This window comes from Mus musculus, chromosome 2 (genome assembly GCF_000001635.26).
Source record: "Mus musculus strain C57BL/6J chromosome 2, GRCm38.p6 C57BL/6J".
NCBI lineage: Eukaryota > Metazoa > Chordata > Mammalia > Rodentia > Muridae > Mus > Mus musculus.
In genome coordinates this window covers 41,466,635-41,487,115 of record NC_000068.7, presented here as the reverse complement: position 1 = coordinate 41,487,115, position 20,481 = coordinate 41,466,635, and the positions used below count along the sequence as shown (strand labels likewise).

General features: G+C 36.9%; 1 protein-coding gene across 10 annotated transcripts in view; it reads left to right on the top strand.

The window, feature by feature from the left end:
* Positions 1-20,481, top strand: part of Lrp1b (low density lipoprotein-related protein 1B) — a 2,058,309-nt gene that overhangs the window by 1,166,483 nt on the left and 871,345 nt on the right. For all 10 annotated transcript variants that reach the window (XR_374143.4, XR_374144.4, XM_006498463.4 and 7 more), the window contains exons 12-14: positions 10,301-10,481; positions 15,955-16,174; positions 18,105-18,294. Coding sequence is in view for 8 of the 10 variants with exons in the window: in XM_006498463.4 (XP_006498526.1) it covers positions 10,301-10,481; positions 15,955-16,174; positions 18,105-18,294 (591 nt within the window). In the remaining 2 variants the exon portion in view is untranslated. The remainder of the gene's footprint in view (positions 1-10,300; positions 10,482-15,954; positions 16,175-18,104; positions 18,295-20,481) is intronic.

The window sequence follows — 20,481 nt, the reverse complement described above, 5'->3', positions numbered from 1 at the left end:
CACACACACACACACACACACACACACACATGTATGTGTATATATATATATATATATATATATATATATATATATATTAGCTTTTATGAGATGAAGAAATATAATATAGCTTATCAGTTAAGATCAGTAATTACTGTTAAGCTAGGCTCTATGAATAGCACCCCTCATAGCATCCATCATGGTAGGTAGTTCACAAGCTACCATAACTCCAGTTCAAGGCTGTCTAACACTGTGTACATGGTACACACACACACACACACACACACACACACTCACACACTGAAGATTATAAAATAAAATACAATTTGTATTTATACAAATAATATAAATATTATATATATATATATATATATATATATATATATATATATTACATAATATATCCACTGGGTCAATGGATATATTGATATATATCATAGATAGCAAAGAGTAGGCTTTAAAGAGGAGTTTCATCATAGACAGACCTTTACATAAGCAAGAATAAATCAGTGTTCTCATACAGGCAGGTGTAATAGAAAGGGACTTTGAGAGGAAAATTGCCAAAGTCTGAGGTAATTTCTACTGAGATTTGATATATATATATATATATATATATATATATATATATATATATATCTTCTATATAAAAGTTAAGCTGAAGGAGGGGTTGCATATTCTGTGCATGTTCCTCTGGCTGAAACAGGGAGACAATTATGTACTATTCATATATTGCTCGTCCAATTAAGGGAAATGGTGATGCTTTGAAGCTCCTGGTTTGTCTGATTTCTGTAGTCATCTGTTGACCCATCTGCTGGATGTCTGCCTTGGCTGACTTTGTAGGCATCCCTTAGCTGGATCTGCTAGCTACTAATTAAACGCTGCACTCTTGGCTTTTATTTTTCTATGAGCAGCTTGTAGTTTATCATAGGCCCTTTTCCTGTGTATAGATAGTTTAATTTTTATTACAGTTTTCTAGAAGTGGCTCTAGTTTTTCTTCATCTCTTTGTCTTATGGTGGCCTTGGTAGTCTCCTTTCTATAAAGGGGTGCCTTTGATAAGCCCCCTTGCTGGTAGTTCAGTGTGTTCTAATCATCTTCACCAGGAGAAAGGCTATATGAAAGGCTATGTTGCCTTACATTTGTCTTTCAGGACTTCTTTGAAGACAACCAGCCTTTCCACTGACACGGACTCCAAATCCTGACTTTCCTTTTATATTATCAGTTTTGTTAGCTCAGGTCCAGTCTCAAGCCCTGTTATTTCTCAATCCAAATGTTTCTCGCTTAAAATTTTAACTTTAAAATTTTCTTTAATCTCAATGTTGACTTTTGCCTCTATGGGTCATTTGCTTCTATAATTCTGTGTTCAAACTTACAAGGAGGTACAATGGACATTAGTCCCATGTGTAAGCTTTCTGTATTGACTACTATGTAAGTGGTTAAGTCACATCCTGTGTTGCTACTCATTTAATCTAGAAGTTATAACACAATACAGTTCTTTAGCTGTTTTCATCATTAAAATACAGAATTAATAGTAAGCCGCTTGCTAATCTTGTTATTAATTCTGTCCCTATTTCACTGCTTATTTTTTAAAAGGCTATTTGTGGACACAGTATTGTTAGTCTATGTTTTTATTAGGTGCCTATAAAGGCTTTTGCAAGATGAACTGCTAAAGGATTTTGCCTCTGCTGTCACATTTACACATAACTTACATGTGCACTTTGACTGTCCCCATTCTCTCTCAATATTTATTTGGTTCTAAAATAAGTATACTTTTGTTTAATTTAATTTGGTAGTTAGAAGATCACTAGCTACATGGACATATAAAATAATATATGTTTGCCTTGTCATAGTAATTATAAAATGTGGTGAATATTACAGTTTCTGGCTGGTAATCAAAAGCAGAATAAAATGGCACCTATGGTTTACTGAACAGTATGCTATTGTGTCCTGTATTCTCTATCCTATACAATGAATTTTTTTCCTCTTTAATCCATTGAAAGTTCAGATAAAAATTTTTAGTTACAGTGACATGATTATATTTTTTAATATTTATATATCCAAGCATAAAAGCCTAAACCATATTAGGAAATTAGGAAATATAGATGGAAGTCTACCTATGAAACTTCATTATTGTAATGACTACTGCTAGATCTTCCTCTTTCATCTAATATGAGATAGAATAAGAAATTTCCTATTGATGTGCAAGGCTCCAAAGTATTATATTGTTATAAATTATAATCTGGGTGTGAAAGTAAAATGAATATCCAAAAATAGCTCTGGAGTTTTGCATTTAAGTAGGTAACAGGATTTTAACTCTGTTCTCTCTTAGTAAGAAGACTAAATTGGGTAATAAAAAGGTCTTCATTGAAATGACTTTCTCCTTATTTACAACCAGGTCTTTGATGTTGTCCAGAATTTCTAAGTGTATTATCATAAAATGAGATTTGTAAGCACTGGCTATCTCTAGAGGGTTGTTGAATTAGAAGCTACAGTGTTCTGTGTAAACTGTGCTTCTTGGTGTGCCAACTGAAAACCATGAGCGGGAAGTACATTCTTCTGCCCAGATTAATAAGTGAAGTCATTTTCTGATCACAGATTTGGTGAGCTTGTTGCTCTCTCTAGAATAACAAACCAACAAGACAGAAATGAAAGAAATGTGGGGAAAGAGCCACTTTGTGGAAATGGATCATATAATAGTAGAGACTGGCTGGTAAGGTTTGCCTGGTAGAGATGAGGCCATAATAGAGTTCGCGTCTATAGCCAGCCTGGAAGCACAGTCACGCTTCCCGGGAGAATTTAACATCTTTTCTTAAGGGTTTCAATCCATTTTATGAGAACAAGCACATAATAGATGCTAAACAGTTTTACTCAGTTCTATAGACTTGCACATAAATAGCATATAACTAAATACTACCATGAAGGCAATATTTGACTAAATAATGGTATATTTGTATACTGTGGTTGAGTTAAGTTGATACACAAAAATAAGTTGATATCCAAAAAATAAGTTGATACACAAAATGACTTACAATACAGATATCTACTCAATAATCTTTAAGCTATGTCATTGCACGTCAATAGATTTTTTTTGTTTGTTTTTTGTTTTTTGTTTTTTTGTTTGTTTGTTTGTTTTTTCGAGACAGGGTTTCTCTGTGCAGTCCTGGGCTGTCCTACAACTCACTCTGTAGACCAGGCTGGCCTCGAACTCAGAAATCCGCCTGCCTCTGCCTCCCAAGTGCTGGGATTAAAGGCGTGTGCCACCACACCCGGCTAATAGAAGATTTATATGAAAGGAAAACACTAAAGTCCAAAAATTAAATTAGTATTTGAATTTGCATAGCAATTTGTTTATGCTACTTGCATATTACTCCAAAATGCAACTGCAGAGCTATTCTTGGGATACTGTTTCCCATGTATACCTCACATTTCTTCATATCTCAAAATGAAGAGAATAGTTAAGTTTTAATTAGTTAATTAGTTAACATTTCTATTAGTTAACTTTCATTGTTGAAAGCACAATTGCCTGCTTATAAGAGTTTGACGATTCAACTTAAAATTGATTCAACTGGGGGCTGGTGAGATGGCTCAGTGGGTAAGAGCACCCGACTGCTCTTCTGAAGGTCAGGAGTTCAAATCCCAGCAACCACATGGTGGCTCACAACCATCCATAATGAGATCTGACTCCCTCTTCTGGAGTGTCTGAGGACAGCTACAGTGTACTTACATATAATAAATGAATAAATCTTTAAAAAAAATTGATTCAACTGAAAATTATTATTGATTAAAATTCTGCAGTTCTAAGATCAAGAACCAATATCTACTGAAAGCCTTCTTGCTGATTTCACATTTCCCAAGAAGAAAAACTGGGAATCAACAATGTAAAGGCAAAGGCGTGTAAGCATAGACACTCCTTTTCTGCTCTTCCTCTTTAGGAAACCATGTGTATTTGCTTATCAGATTCCAACCTAATGTCTTCATCTAAGTCTAATGACTTTCGCAAGGTTTCTTCCTAAAAGTCTAATAGACTTTCACTTTTTTTTAATACCTCACAACAGCATCCAAATAGCAAAACTGAAAGAAAATCAAAATTGTAGCACAGCTTTATTGTTTTATTCTGACATATTCCACCAAGAATTTTTATATAGAAAAGAATATTGTAAAATTCAGTTATCCCCTACCCCCATTGCATACAACAGACCTGCTTACAGTCCACCAGACCTGAGCTGTCTTAGGTACACTCAAAAGCTATTAAATGCCAGAAACATGACAAGTATGAGTGTCTTCCTTCATTCCTCACATTTGCTTATTACATCATGTTATACTATCCAACAGTGAAATGTTGCCCATTCTGAAGAAAGTTATCCTGAAATAAAACAGACAGACTCCACAGCTCTATATTTCATAATGGCATTTACATGAGCCTTCCTAAAATATTTAGGGCAATTAAAAGAACATTAATACTATAGAAATTTTAAATAGTTTAAGAAGTTATACAATATATAAAATTATATCAATTATGTATATAATGTCCAACTTCTTTACTGAGCATTGAATACTAAACATGGCTGCCAGTTTATTTATAAGAATGAATGTTATGTGACAACTGGAGAAGCTTTAGACCCAACTGTAGAAGAATGGGTTCTGTCTTTGCTTTCTATCACTTGTGCAATATCAACAATAATGATAACATTGGGAAGGATAGAACGTGGGCTTCAGAGTGTGGACTCTTGGAGCTCTATCTAGTATTCTAGTAAAGGATCTATTAGGGTAGAAGGTTCATCCACATAACTTTCTTACATTTCAATAAGTCACGGGTATACTGGAACAAGGACTACATTTTTTCTTTTGGCAGTTGTATGTCATGAAATTTCATTGATTACAAATCAAGTAGTTCTGTTCAGAGAATTCATATTGGTATAAAGTACACACCATCCAGGTGCTTTTGAATACAGAACTCAAATGTCCATAAGATACTCTCTATCTCCTAATTAATAATTTCTTTGAAGTAGGGATGGAAACTACAACAGCAAAGTGCTTTCTTTAACAATGCCCATTTGTTGAGAAAGAATGAATTGATGCTTAAGATTCTGACCAATAAGACAAAATTCTCAGTTGTCCTTTTAGAGACAGCTTAGAAACTGGAGAATTGGCTCTGTGAACAGAAGCACTTAGTGCCTTTGCAGCAGTTCTGGTTCCATTTCCAGCAACCACATGATGACTCACTACCACCCAAAATTCTCCTTTCAAGGAATCAGGCATTATCTTCTGATCTCTAGTTGTCCTGAGCATTAACATGACACACATGCAAAATTTTAGGCAAGACACTCATATGGATAAATAAAAAAGTAATAGCTCATAAAAGAAACATTATATCTTTCATTTTCTTTGCATAGGTTCTTAGATAATTTTTCTTGCTTATATCCTTAAATTCATCTCAAAAGTCCTAATTTTTAAAAGCATGATCCATAATACCAATTTTACAAAACCAGTCTAGGTTAAGGGTCTTCTAGACTTCTACTACTATGGTCAATTAAGCCCCAATTTAATCATTAAACTGCTTTTCTAATCCAAAGTCCCCAAATACACATTTTTCCAAACAAAAGCATAGTCAGGCCTATAACATCAATACCCTAGTTCCTGGTATCAACTTCAGTTTTAGGGTTTCATTGCTGTGAAGAGACAACATGACCATGGTAATAAGAAAAACATTTAATTGGTACTGAATTACAGTTTCAGAGGTTCAGTGCATTATCATCAATGGTGGGAAGCATGGCAGTTTTCCAATCAGATATGGCACTAGAAGAGCCAAAAGTTTTACATCATGATCCAAAGACAGCCAGGTGGATGGTCTGGATCCCCCTGGCCAAATTTGAACATATATATGAGCTCTCAAAGCCATGCCTCCACAGTGACACACTTCCTCTAACAAGGCTATATGCCCTCAAACATATTCAAACAACAACAATTGGAAAATATTTTTCCAACCCTTTACACTGAGATAGTATCTATTTTGATGTTAAGGAATGTTTCTTGTATGGAGAAGAAGGGTTGACCCTGTTTTTGCATCCACTGTGTTATTCTGGGTCTTTGGGGGATGGGTGGGTTGAGTCCACCAATATTAAGATATGTCAATGACTAATGAATCTTAATTCCTGTTACTCTGTTGTTGTAGTTGTAGTTTGTGTATGTGTGTGTTCTTTTAGTTTGCTGGTGTAAAATTATTTATTTCCTCTGCTTTCACAGATGTAGTAAACCTCTTTCAGTTGTAGATTTTATTCTAGCACCTTCTGTAGGGCTGGATTTGTGAAAAGCTAATGATTCTGTCTGACTTTTTATGGGATATCTTGTCTTCTCTATGTATGCTGATTGAAGGTTTTGCTGAGTATAGTATCCTTGGGTGGCATCTGTAGATCTCTCAGCATCTGTAAGACTTGTGTCCAGGCCCTTCTGACTCTTAGAGTCTCCATTGAGAAGGCAGTGTAGTATTAATTGCTATTAATTTGGATCCAATCTATTTAATGTTCTGGAAGCTTCTTGTTCTTCTTCTTTAGGTTAGGAAAAAAAATTCTATGCTTTGTTGAAAATATTTTCTGGTCCTTTGAGCTTTCCTTCTTTTATTTCTAATATTCTTAGGTTTGGTCCTTTCATAGTGTCCCAGATTTCCTAGATGTTTTGTGTCAGGAACTTTTTATATTTAATATTTTTTGACTGATGTTTCAATTTCTTCTATTGTATTTCAGTGCTTGAGATTCTTTTGTTTTTCTGTCTCTAGCTTTCTGTTGGTTAGGGGAGTCTCTCAGTTTGGGTTTGTTTGTTTTTTTGTTTGCTTTATTTTAAGCCTCTATTTTCATTTTTACAGTTTTATTCATTTCCTTCACATGGTTGTTTTTCCTAGGTTTCTTTAAGGTATTTATTCAGTTCCTTTTTAAAAGCCTCTATCATCATCATCATCATCTTCTTCTTCTTCTTCTTCTTCTTCTTCTTCTTCTTCTTCTTCTTCTTCTTTATTTATTTATTTATTTTTTTGGTTGAAATTCATTTTTTAAAATTTTTTTAAATTAGGTATTAATTTCATTTACATTTCCAATGCTATCCCAAAAGTCCCCCACCCGCTCCCCCACCCACCCACTCCCTCACCCACCCACTCCCACATCTTGGCCCTGGCATTTCCCTGTACTGAGGCAGATAAAGTTTGCACGACCAATGGGCCTCTCTTTCCACTGAGGGTCCACTAGGCCATCTCTGATACATATGCAGCTAGAGACAGGAACTCTGAGGGGTTCTGGTTAGTTCATATTGTTGTTCCACCTATAGGGTTGCAGTTCCCTTTAGCTCCTTGGGTACTTTCTCTAGCTCCTCCATTGGGGGCCCTGTGATCCATCCAATAGCTGACTGTGAGCATCCACTTCTGTGTTTGCTAGGCCCCGGCCTAGTCTCACAAGAGACAGCTATATCTGGGTCCTTTCAGCAAAATCTTGCTAGTGTATGCAATGGTGTTAGCATTTGGAGGCTGATTATGGGATGGATCACCTGATATGGCTGTCTCTTGATGGTCCATCCTTTCGTCTCAGCTCCAAACTGTGTCTCTGTAACTCCTTCGATGGGTGTTTTGTTCCAAATTCTAAGAAGGGGCAAAGTGTCCACACTTTGGTCTTTGTTCTTTTTGAGTTTCATGTGTTTATCAAATTGTATCTTATATCTTGGGTATTCTAAGTTTCTGGGCTAATATCCACTTATCAGTGAGTACATATTGTGTGAGTTCTTTTGTGATTGGGTTACCTCACTCAGAATGATGCCCTCCAGGTCCATCCATTTATCTTCTTAAAACTAAGAATAGTTTTAAGGTTATTTTCTTGTGCTTTCGCTATGTTGGAAAATCCAGGGCTTGCTGTAGTAGGATAGGTGGGTTCTGATGGTGTCAGATTGCCGTGGCTCTTGTTGATTGTGTTCTTGTGCTGACTTCTAAGCACCTGGGTTTGAGGAAATTATATGTTTAAATGATGATTTCTGATTCATATTTGTTGGATAGATATTTTCCCTTGGTTTCTGTTTCCTCTCTGGTGTTCTTGACTGAGTGGTCCATAATGCTGGTGACCAGCAACTCTTCAGGTCCAGTAGGATGTTTCTGCAGTTGTTTTGGTGGTCTTTATTATCTCTGGGACCTTAGCATGCTAGAGTTCCTCTGAAGTTCTGGGGTTCTAGTTACTGGCATGGCCTTTGGCATTCAGGTACTCATGTGGCCTCTGGGATTCCTAGTTCTGGCTTGGCCTCTACTGAAGCCAGAGTCTTCTGCTGATGTTGTGGACCTAAGATTTCTAATACCAGCATGGCCTCTTATAGAGGAGGGTTCTTATTTTGGTGTTGTGGGTTGTGATCTCATTATTATCTTAATAGGCTAGTAAGCTAAAAGAAAGCATATCATATTAACTATGAGTAATAAAACATAATTTATACAGAATTTAGGACATACTAGACATTATTTTAAGGTATATTCTCAAAAATAAAAAAATAGAAGTAATGGAAAAATTAATAAACAAAAAAATAAATAAAAAATAATTTCACACATGTACTCATTCAATCCTCAAAAACATCTTTTAAATTAAGCATTGTCCTTCTGCTCATATTTTAAGTATAAGGACATTGTAGAAAAGAGCAGTTAAGAAGCTTGCTTAGTTTTGGGGCTAGATAGGAAGGTACAGTGGGGTTCACCACCCTAAACATAATCACTTATAAGTTACAGTTCAATTTCCAAAATCAAAACAGAACAATTAGGCAGCAGTTCCTTTCAAAGTATGCCTCTTTGGATTCAATTCCATCTTACTATCATCAGTATGTAATCCTGAATGCTAATATATAGCATTTCCAGTTGAAGAAGGCCAGTGGTAAAGCATAAGGAAATGTTACTAAGTTAAGAGTTTTAAAACATAAAAATGTAAGGCACCTAGACCATCAATATACACATTTTTTTTCAACATGAGAAATTGATAATAGCTAACATGCTCTAAGACATTGCCCTATCTCAGGCAGGACAGATAGAGTTCCCGCAGTAGTTCAATTATGATGTCTATGCAGGACTCACACTTGGTTGACCCCAGCTTATGACCTCAGGACAGGAGCAGTAGCTGTTTACCCCTGGTTGTAATCTCATGGCAGGAACTATTATTGCTTTCTCTCTTTAGATAGATCATTGTGGTGATTTATTTACAGTGCAAGTAAAGAAATTTCCATTTATAGTGTTATAGTGACAGCTCCTGGAGATAAAATAAAAAAGTTATAAGTCACGGAGCAACAGAAAATTTTTAAAAATTAGAAGATTTTCCATTTTGACTTTCTTTTCCCCCTGAAATTGATTTCCAATAAAATGTGATTCTAAATTTTGTCTATGGATCATGAAAAATAGAAAAGAACAAACAGCTATTCTCCACTATGTTAGAATATGCAAGTGCACAAATAAATCAAGCATCAATAAAGTTTAGGCGACATTAAACCTCCTTCTAAGCATAGAGAAAATTAACCTGTGAAGTTATTCTGGTGTTCTGAAGTGTCTTGGATAGTAAACTATGATCACATCATTTTGCTTTGAAATATTGACTTTCCTTTTTGTAAAACCGAAAGTTTGGATTAGTTCAACCGATAAATTTCTTAAGAGCATTTCTCATATAGTACCTCCTATACCTTACAGAAACTTACAGAAGGGCCTTAAAATTTACATAAAAGCAGCACCGAGTGTATTCAGTGGGTTTTTAAAAAGAGAGACCACATGAATTGAAAATGAAAAATGGTGGGGGGGATAGTGGAGGAATTGAATGGAGGAAATGCGGAGTAGCCTTCATTAGAATGCATATTAAATATATGAAATCCTCAATAAAAAAGGTTAAAAGTGCAGAAGCCTTGTAGATGTTCTTTCAAATTTCTGTTCATACCTATACACGTATATATTTAGGCTTTTATGGTCTCGTAACTTGTATTTTGCATTATTCTGTAGACCACTTTCTTGGTTAAAACATTCTAGTGTTCAATTAAAATAAAATATGATTAATTTGTGAACATGTATAACATTGTAATCCCTATGGTGGCAGTGGGTCTATCATTTGCATGACAATGTATGTAAAATAAAAATGAAAAATCTATAAAAACTGCTATATGGAAAAATCATATGATAAAGTTCTTGGATTTCAGTTTTTGTCTGTTTATTTTTCTCTTTTCAATTCTTTCTTTCAGTCTTTGAGAGATTCCATTAAATACATCAGTTGTGGTGGAAATTATTTGACTTTTAATATTTAATGTATAATTAGTTTTTTTCTTGCTCTTACATTTCTATAGATCTGGATAATGTAGAAGGTATTGCAGTGGACTGGATTGGAAATAACCTTTATTGGACCAATGATGGTCACAGAAAAACCATCAATGTGGCCAGGCTGGAAAAGGCTTCTCAGAGCCGGAAAACTCTGCTGGAAGGAGGAATGTCTCATCCAAGAGCAATTGTGGTAGATCCAGTCAACGGGTATGTAAGCCTGCTTCTGAGGTTTCCTGGTTTATACATACATACATATATATATATATATATATATATATATATATATATATATTAGTAGAGGCAAATTTTCTTTAGATTGATGTGAACTTGTGAATTCACATGGGAAGAGAAGATGAAAGGAGTTATTTACTCAGTGAGTTCCCATCCTAGAAAATACATTAGATAAAAAAGGGAAAATGTGTTGAATTAAGTAAAATAAGCAATTGTTTGTGTTTTTCTATAGAGGATATGTTACTTAACGATTTTGAGAATAGCACTATTTAGACAACCTGACATCAGGACATGTAATCATTCACTCAGTGACTGTATTGGTTAAACTTTTAAGCTAATCATATTTTAGGCATTGAGAACTAATATATTTTGTACATTTTCTGTGAACTATGCATTTTGTTAAAGTAGTTACTACACTCCTGTGTGTAACTGTCACAGCAATCTTTTGAATGGTTGCTGTTCTTATTCTCTTTTCTTGAAGTGATCATAGATCCCATTCAATTCAATTGCAAACAGAATGGTTAGATATTAAACCCAGGCAGTCTGTCTGCAAAGTGTTTTTTACTCAGTCCATTCTATTCCTTTATATGAGTCTATAGTGATTTTAAGCTCATTTATATTTCCATCTGGGAATATGACCTTATAGTTTTGTGCTACATGGTCAGAATGAAATATTTTATGGAAAAATTTGATATTTCATTCAGTCCTATGGCATGAACATAAAATCACATTCATAAAATATTAAAGAAATGTGAAAATTCCTAACAGAAATTCAACATTAAATGAATAGATTGCATAGTTTTGGCTTCTGGTTTCTGTATGAACGTGTATTTCCATTCCAAGAAAATATGATCACAAATAGATATTCTTTTGATCCAAAGCATACATTAAAAGGGAATAGGATGTGAGATGTCCATTGTAAGCTGCGATCACTGAAGTGCAACTTTTAGCACTGTATGATTTGAAAATAGCTTCAAATACAAGCATAGTACATCTTCCCAGGGAGTAGATGAATCACTGTACGCATTTTCAAAAGAATTAACTATACTTTAGTTCTGACATTTTCATGTTTGGCTTTCCTAATTATCTATTCTATTACTGAAATATCCATTTCATATTGTCCAAATCTTCTTAAGTCAAAATTTTCTTTGTAAAGATGAAGTGGTAAGAGAGAAGAAGACCACAATAGAGCTTTGTGTTTTATTTTCAGTGTGAGGATAGATTTGGAGGTAGTATGTTCACCTTCATTTTAAAGAGCCTAATCTTAGCTCTATCTGAAAACTGGTTCAGAAAGCATTGAGACTAGCCATAGAAGTCTGAAACGATTTGGTCAAGTGGTTATTAAAAACATGTTTAAGTAGGGGAAAGCTGGAAGAAGCTGAGGAGGAGGGTGACCCTGTAGGAGGACCAGCAGTCTCAATTAACCTGGACCCTCAAGATCTCTCAGATAGTGGAACACCAACCAGGCAGCATACACCAACTGATATGAGGCCCCCAACACACGTAACAGCAGAGGACTGCAGGGTCTGTGTTTAGTCAGAGAAGATGCACCTAACCCTCAAGAGACTGGAGGCCCCAGGGAGTTTAGAGGTCTGGTGGGGTGGGGTGGGGTGGGGACATCCTCATGGAGACAGGAGGGCTGGGAGGAGGTATGGGACATGGAACAGTCAGAGGGTGGACAAGGAGGGGAATAAAATATGGAGTTGAAAAAAAAAGTCTAGTAATAAAAGGAAGCATTAGCCCAAAAATTTATTCCAATATTTGGAACTTTATGTAAATGTTTTCAGAGTAAGAACTTTATGTTTTCTTCTGCTTTTCAATACCACTAGCTTTTAGAAGTACATAGGGGAAGCTCATTACTCATTGCAAAGATATACTTCATCAAAAGTAACAGACAATTAAAGAATCAATACAGTATTAATTATTTTTTAATTAAAAATCCATGCAACTTATGCATATAAATAGAAACATGGAGGATAATTGCTCTCCAGAAACTTGTGACTATGTGAATGATACACAGTCGCATGATTACAAATGAATTAAAGATACTGGGCCATCTGTGTTACTGCTGCTGTATTCTCAGTTGCTACAAAATGGAACCAGCCTAGATATCTCACAACATAAGAATAGGTGATGAATATGAAATACAGACATAATTCAATTGAATTTAGCTATAAAGAAGTATAAAATTTAAAAATTTTCAGGAAAATTGATAGATCTAGAAAACACATTAAGGTGACTCAGAAAAACAAGTGTTTCCTATTCTCAAATGTGTTCCCTTGCATTATGTGTATACGTATATATGCACATGACTAGAGGTATGTGCAGGTATAGGCTAGAACATGAGAATGAAGCCCATGGCAGTAAAAAAAAAAAAAAAAAAAAAAAAAAAAAGGGCACTGATGAAAGGTGGTCTAAAAGATACCTGTGACAAACCAAAAAGAAGAAGTTATCTGAGGCAGGTATCCAATAATGCAAGTGAAGAAAGCAGTTGGAGAAAAACTCAGGCAGGGTTAACAATAACAAATTTTGTTTGAAAATGAAACCTATTGTGTATGTTAAGTTTTTAAATAACAAAAGCAAAGTAGAGTGAAATGCAAAGCAGGGGCATAGGAAAGAGTAACCTTGAGGACATTGCTAATGTGACAATGACTTTTGGCTCATTTTGTTAACATATTCATTTTAAGGGTTTTAGAATAAAAACCATATTTGAATATTGGAAGCTGTTTTGAATCTTAGCGTGAGTGATAATGACAGAGAGTTGGTCCTGGCAGCAGGAAACACTGAAGGGTTAAACCAGCTTGACAATAGGATAGAACTCTGGAAGGAACACAGCCTGAACACCCTCCAATTCCTGGGCTTGGCTGTAAATCTCCACCCAGGAAACTTCAACCCTGGAACCTCACCCCACTCCAAGGAGCCCTGGATAAAGGCTATCTGCTGCTCAGTTCTCTGCAGCTTCAGTCAGCAGCAGAGGCAGCCACCCCTCTGTGATCCCTCCCAATTAATCTCTTGTGTGAGGTTTGTTGTAAAGTATAACTTTGTAGTATTTCCTGGATGGGAACTGACACAATAGCTTTTCTTCAGAGCTGTACATTTCCATTGGGAAAGCCTTTCCTCTCAGTATTATAACAGTTACAGTTATCTCAAACACACACTGTCTCTCCTAACTCAGCATCACCTGAGGTTGGTTGGGAGGGGATGTTGGCATTTCCAGAAAAATGAGTGCAAACTCATGATGTTAAGTAAAATAAGCCAAACTCAGAAAGATCAATATCACATGATTTTTCATAGGTGGAATCTAGACTGTGTGTGTGTGTGTGTGTGTGTGTGCTTGTGTGTGCATGTGTGTAGACCTTGAAAGCAGAAATAAAAAAGAAATAAGGTTTTTTTTCCTGATATTTTGTCTTTGTAAAAAATAATCTTAGGTGCTGTATCAGTTCACAAAATTCTTAATTTGAACAGTGCCAAGACCCAGATGGCTTACTCTGGGAAAACTTACTGGGTGGTGAAAAAAAAATGAAGAATGCCAGACAGAAATCTGGGAGCAGGTGGGCTGTGTGCTCTGATGAAGCCACGCCCACAATGACTGGAACCACAGTGTTAGGTGCACAGTGAGGGGTTATCTAGTCCCTGTAGGAGGTCTTTCTGGGTACAAGTGTCTGGCTGTAAACATGGTTTTGAGAAAGCTGTTGTGGCTAGTTTTTGTACACACTGTTCAGTTGTCTGTAAGCACTTGTAATTGACCAGAGAAGGTTTAGCCAATTTTGAGGCATATGGGGAAAAGCTTTGCCAACTTCCCATGGGTTCACGGCCTTAATCCTTTTCCTATTTGTTTTCTTATCAACAATACACCTTCACTCATGACTTTACTGGCTGCTGGCTTCACTCAATCCCTACAGAACAGCAAAACATAAACATCGTTATTAGAATTTCAAGCCTGTGAAGTTTGTATGCTTGTATGCATACATATGCATGCATATCAATAAACATATTTTTGTGATTCCAGATAGGGAACTACAAAGTAAAATGTGTATGTCATGATCAACAGCAAATGTGGGGAAAATATATTCCCGTTTCAATAATGTATAATTTAGTAATAAGAATAAAACTGCTTTAATCAAGTGAATATAATGATCTTAGGAAAAGCCATTGGAGATGAAATAGCATGTAGTTCATTTTATGAAGCTGATTTATATAAATAAAACTAAACATTTGTGGCTGTCATGTAATTAGAGAAACTACAGTTGACAATTCCTGTGTTGTCACAATGATAAAAGCCCTCGTAGGGAATGCAGAATAGATCACAGTAAACTACCATCCTGGCTTTCTTTCAGATTCATACACCATTTCAACAGGCAATCAAAAATCATTGTCAACGGTTAAAAAATTTTGATAAAAGCTTAATTGATATAAAATAGTAGAGGATATATTCTCAACTTCTACTTATCAATTTGAACATTTTTAAACTTCTTAGTCTCGATTCAAAATTGTTCCAAATTATGTCAGAATTATTCCCACAAAGGAGGGAAAGACATCAGGGGGCCTTTTTTAAGACCTCCAGCTTAGATAAGCATTGGTCCCTTTTCAGAGCTGTGTATGGTTGCCAAAATGAAGCCCCAGTTTAATTAATAACCCAGGAACTTTCACATGACCCTTAAACAACACATGTAGTGCGTTTCAACCTTATTCATGAGGGAATTGGAACCTTAGCTCCAGGCTCCCTCCCCCACTGTTACAGCTTACACAGATTCTTTTGTAAAGGAAGGTGTTTTGTTTGAGAGAGATGTTAAAAGCTCAAAATCACAAGGTCAGTCAACCTCCTGTTATTAAACTTATGTGCAGCTAAATCATCCTGTGTGGATCTGGGATAATAATAAGCAGCAATAAAGCATAGATAATTTGCATCAGGAAGATGAATTAGATCTGGCTAAATAAAGCCAATGTGACTGTGACCTTTAGAATAAAGGCAATCCAGTTGCCTATCTAAAAATAAAAACACTAATTCACCTGAAATTAGATAAATTCTAGAGTAGATCATTAACTGTGCTCTGGATTCTCATGTCAGCTGTCAGCCTTTTAATCACTGAGCCAAATAATACATTTTATGGAACAATATTTAAAAGTAACGCTACATAAAAATATCAGGGTTCAAAGAAAATAAATATTTGGTACTTACCACGGTTTTCATTAATGTATTAGGCAAGTCTTAGTGGCTGGTGATAAGGTTTTTTTGGTAGCCTGGGGGATGGTAGCTGGTAGTAGGTTTGCTGCAGTGAAGCTGCAAGGCTGTTTCCTTGTCTTGGCTTCCCTGAGTTAACTGTTACAGAAAGAAAAGTTTATATACAAAATATCAGCAAGCTGCTGACTTATGGAAGTACCAAATCCGAGGGTGCTTCTAGGTGGCTACTGGAGATAATGAGATAAACTCTTGTTTCTCACTTCCTAGTTGGATGTACTGGACAGACTGGAAGGAAGATAAAATAGATGACAGCGTGGGAAGGATTGAGAAAGCTTGGATGGATGGTGTCAATCGACAGGTTTTTGTGACTTCAAAGATGCTGTGGCCAAATGGCTTAACACTGGACTTTCACACCAGCACATTATATTGGTGTGATGCTTACTATGATCATATTGAGAAAGTATTTTTGAATGGAACCCACAGAAAGGTAAGAGGCAAGTGCTGCTGTTTGTAACCAGCAGGCTTCTTCCACAGAGCCTTGTTGTGCTGTGTTAAAAATACTTTCAAGTTTATTTTTACCCCTCTGAGGTGGCTGCCAATAGTCTCTGTGGGGTGGCTGAAGGAGAATGAGTATTAAGCTGTGCAGCTGGCATTGGCCTCCGGGAGGCCAGGCCCAGCTCACTGCAGTGTGCCAGGATTTGGGGGTTTTTTAAAAGAAGCCCTCCTGATAGCAGGGCTGATTTTACAATGCAGGCTTTCTACATTATTGATGGATTTTCTGTGACCGAGCAACCCCTCTCTATTTAAATATGTTCAATATTTGCAGCTGAGATTTAGACAAAGTAATTATAGTACATTCCTTTGAGTAAAGAATTTTGTGATACTGAACCTAAGATGCATTGCAGGAATGGACTGAATTTCAAAGCAGTTGGTGCAAAGAAATGATTTCGTCTTGCTTCTTTTGCTTTAATCATTGTAAAATGGTTTGGCATTGTGGGGTAATGCTGACAAGTGTTTAGTTGAGAGTAAGACACTGGCCTAATGACAAAATCATCATCTTGTTTCTTCCTCTTCAGTCACTAACAACCTAGAGCCCCATGGAATGACTTCAACTATTAGGTAAAAGGTTAAGGGTAAATGAGACATTTCCAAAACGTGTCCTTTGATCTAAGTTCCTTTCTGAATCTGAGTCTTGAGTTGTGGGGTCATCCTACTCACTAAGAATTCTTTTTGAGAAATAAATTGTACTTTCAATGGTTCAATCATTGGTTATCACAGATGATATCAACTAATTCCACCAGATAAATAAATTGATTGGTATGTTCTATGCCATATATTTCACATCTATTAACTAAATATCTATACTTCCTCAGAAGATGTTAGTATGTATACAATATATATGTACATAAATAGATTTAAGAAATATGAGTGTGTGCTAAAGTGTATACATATGTGTACACACAATGTGTATAATTTAATGCTCATCATACTTTAGGCTCTGTTATATCTCAGTCTTTCATTATAACATAAATTTAACTAGAGGATTTTATTAAAATGAGCACATTTTCAATTTTTATTTTTAAACTATGTGGATACGTTTCTTAAATTTTGAATATTGATTGATTGAGATGAAAAAAATTGCTTTCAAATACCATGCAGTAGGATTTTATAAGAGATGCAATATAAGAAGGGAGGATACGTTGGGTCTCTACTGTATTTCCTATTTATCAATTCACTGCGCAAGATGACTCTCTTCATTCTTTCATGTCAATAACAAGTGGAAGAAAATAGAATAATAATACAACATAATCAAAATTAAACCTCATTAGCAAATGTTAACTATGTAATTAACATTTTTCTCCTTTTTTGTTACTTCCTAGATCTCATCAATTTCCATTGGTACAATTGACCTAGAAAAGTCTTCACCATTCATACAGCCACTCAAACATTTCATTTCACTTGATCATTAGATGAGCAACATGTGTGTGTATAAGTGTGCATAAGTGTGAGATCGTATGTGTGTGTGTGTGTGTGTGTGTGTGTGTGCGCGCGTGTGTGCGTGTGTGTGTGCGTGTGTGTGTAATAATATTCAGGTAAACTTTCATCCAAGAGAATAATAAATATCACACAGAGGGAGAAATAAAGTTGAGTTATGCCCTTTTAACATTTCTATTCTTCATCATTTCTGCAGTGTCATTTATGAGAGAAATTTAACACATGAAGAATTTCAAAAAAATGAGAAGACTAAGCTATTAGTGTAAAATTATCCTTGGTAAATCTACTCAGATAAAATATGAGTTAAGAGTATAGTTAGGTTGTCCTCTGGTATACTTACAAATATTATTTGCTTAAGAGTTATATTTGGAAATGTAGTCTTGATTTTTTTAGTATGTTTACATTCATTTCACATTTTATAGGTTGTATACAGTGGTAAAGAGCTGAACCATCCTTTTGGACTGTCACATCATGGGAATTATGTGTTCTGGACAGATTACATGAATGGTTCAATTTTTCAACTAGATTTGATGACCAATGAGGTGACGTTGCTGAGGCATGAAAGAGCACCCCTGTTTGGGCTTCAGATTTATGATCCACGAAAACAACAAGGTATTAAAAACTCAGAACAAAAATTTCAGCATCTTACCTGTAATAATGCTTCACTATAGCAGCACAAAGTCACATTTTGACAATGTCGATATTTTTATGATGAACATTGCCTACTCACTCTAGAAACATTCAAATATCTGTGCTTGCTAAAATAAAGATATATTTATTTTCCTATTTATTTATTCATTCATTCACTGTACTTCTCAATATCTATCCCTCTCTTCTCTTAGCTCCCCTATACCACTACTCCTTTCTCACTTTCCCCTTCTCTTCTCCTCTGAGAAGGAGGAGCCTCCCCAGGTATCATCCCACCCTGGCGTATAAAGTCTCTGCAAGACTAGGTTCATCCTCTCCCACCAAGGCTAGAAAAGACAGCCCAGTTAGGGAAAGAGGATCCATAGACAGGCCACAGATTCAGGGACAGAGTCTGCTCCAGTTGTTGGGGATCCATATGAAGACCAAGCTGCACATCTGCTACTTATATGCTGTGGGGGCCTAGATCCAGACCATGCCTGCTCTTTGGTTGGTGCTTCAGTCTCTGAAGCACCCAAGGGTCCAGGTTAGTTGACTCTGATGGTCTTCCTGTTGAGTGCCTATCCTCTTCAGGGACCCTTAGTCCTTCACCCAACTCTTCCACAAGACTCTGCTAGTTTCATCTAATGTTTAGTTGAGGGTCTCTGCAGTGGCTTCGATTGGCTGCTGGGTGGACCCTCTCAGAGGACAGTTGTAGGGTTGTGAAAGGCAGTCTGGTTTCTGGTTGCGATAAGACTAGAAATCCCAGTGACCCTAAAGGGACAGAAGGCGTTTTCCTTTGCTCCCAGGGAACCAGGCTTCTGGGATGAGGCCACAGCCCTCCATAGATTTGTCGCTATCAGTCATGTAAGGACAATGCCCCGAGCCCCTCCACAGATAGAGGACATGACCTCAGGTCACATAGCCTCAATACAGACCTCCGTTTTAATGAGGTACCTTAAGGCGCTGAGGATTTAGCCAATAATCTCTCCTTCCCATAAACTCCTCCCTACAAAAGGCATTTTATCTCAGGTCCACCCTGAGAAACAGGGTATGGTTTTACTGATCTACCTTCCGCCATGACAATAAATGTCTTAAAAACATAGACTGCTTCTTTTCATCGGAATCTGCTGTAGGGAGAAATGGAGAAGGCTTTCTCCTAAAGAGTTTCTATCTAATCACCCATAGGAGGCCTCCCTGAGCTCCCAGCCACAACCATCACCAAACCAAGCCCAAACCCGCTGCAGCCATCAAGCCAAAGGCTCTCCCTGAAGGACCCACTGGAGCTCTTCCCTCTTCTTCCCCATCAGCCTTGGGCTAGATCTATCCCATTGGACCCCACTCTTTTCTCAGCTCCTCAGCGGCATCCAGTGATGCCTGAGTGCCCAGGAGCCTGAGAATGAGAAGGTACTGACCTCCTTGTAGGCCCCGGGACCTCGAGCCAGCTCCAGGTGTCCCATGCCTCAGTCTATGCTTCCTCCACCCCTGAAAGTGATGTCCTAAGGCTTTCCCCATAGCCTGACACTTGCCTGGCAACAGTGTGGGGTAAGCACAGTCAAAACTCCCAAGTCCTGCCTCCCTGAGCGTCTGAGTGCTGTAGCAGATCTGACACAAGACCCCATTAACCCACAGACAGTTATGTTAGGAGTCTGTCTGTAAGCATAATAGAGTATCATTAATAGTATGAGAAATTGATTCTTGCCCATGAGATACGTTTCACTTTGAGCCATCCATTACATCAGTGTCTGCTCCATCTTTGTCCCTGCACATCTTGTAAGCAGGTTTTATAGTTTGGTTGCTGCCATAATCTGCCCAGTAGGAGTCTTGCCTGGCTAAATGAGGTAGCCACTTCAGGCTCCATATCCTCCACAGTTACAAGTCATGGTTAGAGTTAACCCGCAGACTCCCTGGGGTCTCTCACCTAACCCACCTCGCCCCAGTCCCAGTTCTCTGGTAAGTCTAAGAAATGACCCTTGTCCCCTGCCCACCATCGATTTGTTCTTTGTTCCCTGCTCTCCCTACACCTGATTCCCATGCCCATACCCTTCTTCATCCCCTCTCCCATCCAGTTCTCTTCCTCCATTTGCCTCCTATGAGTTTTATTTCCACGTCTAAGGGAGATTCAAGCATCCTTGTTTAGGCTTTTCTTCTTCCTTAGCTTCTCTGGGTCTGTAG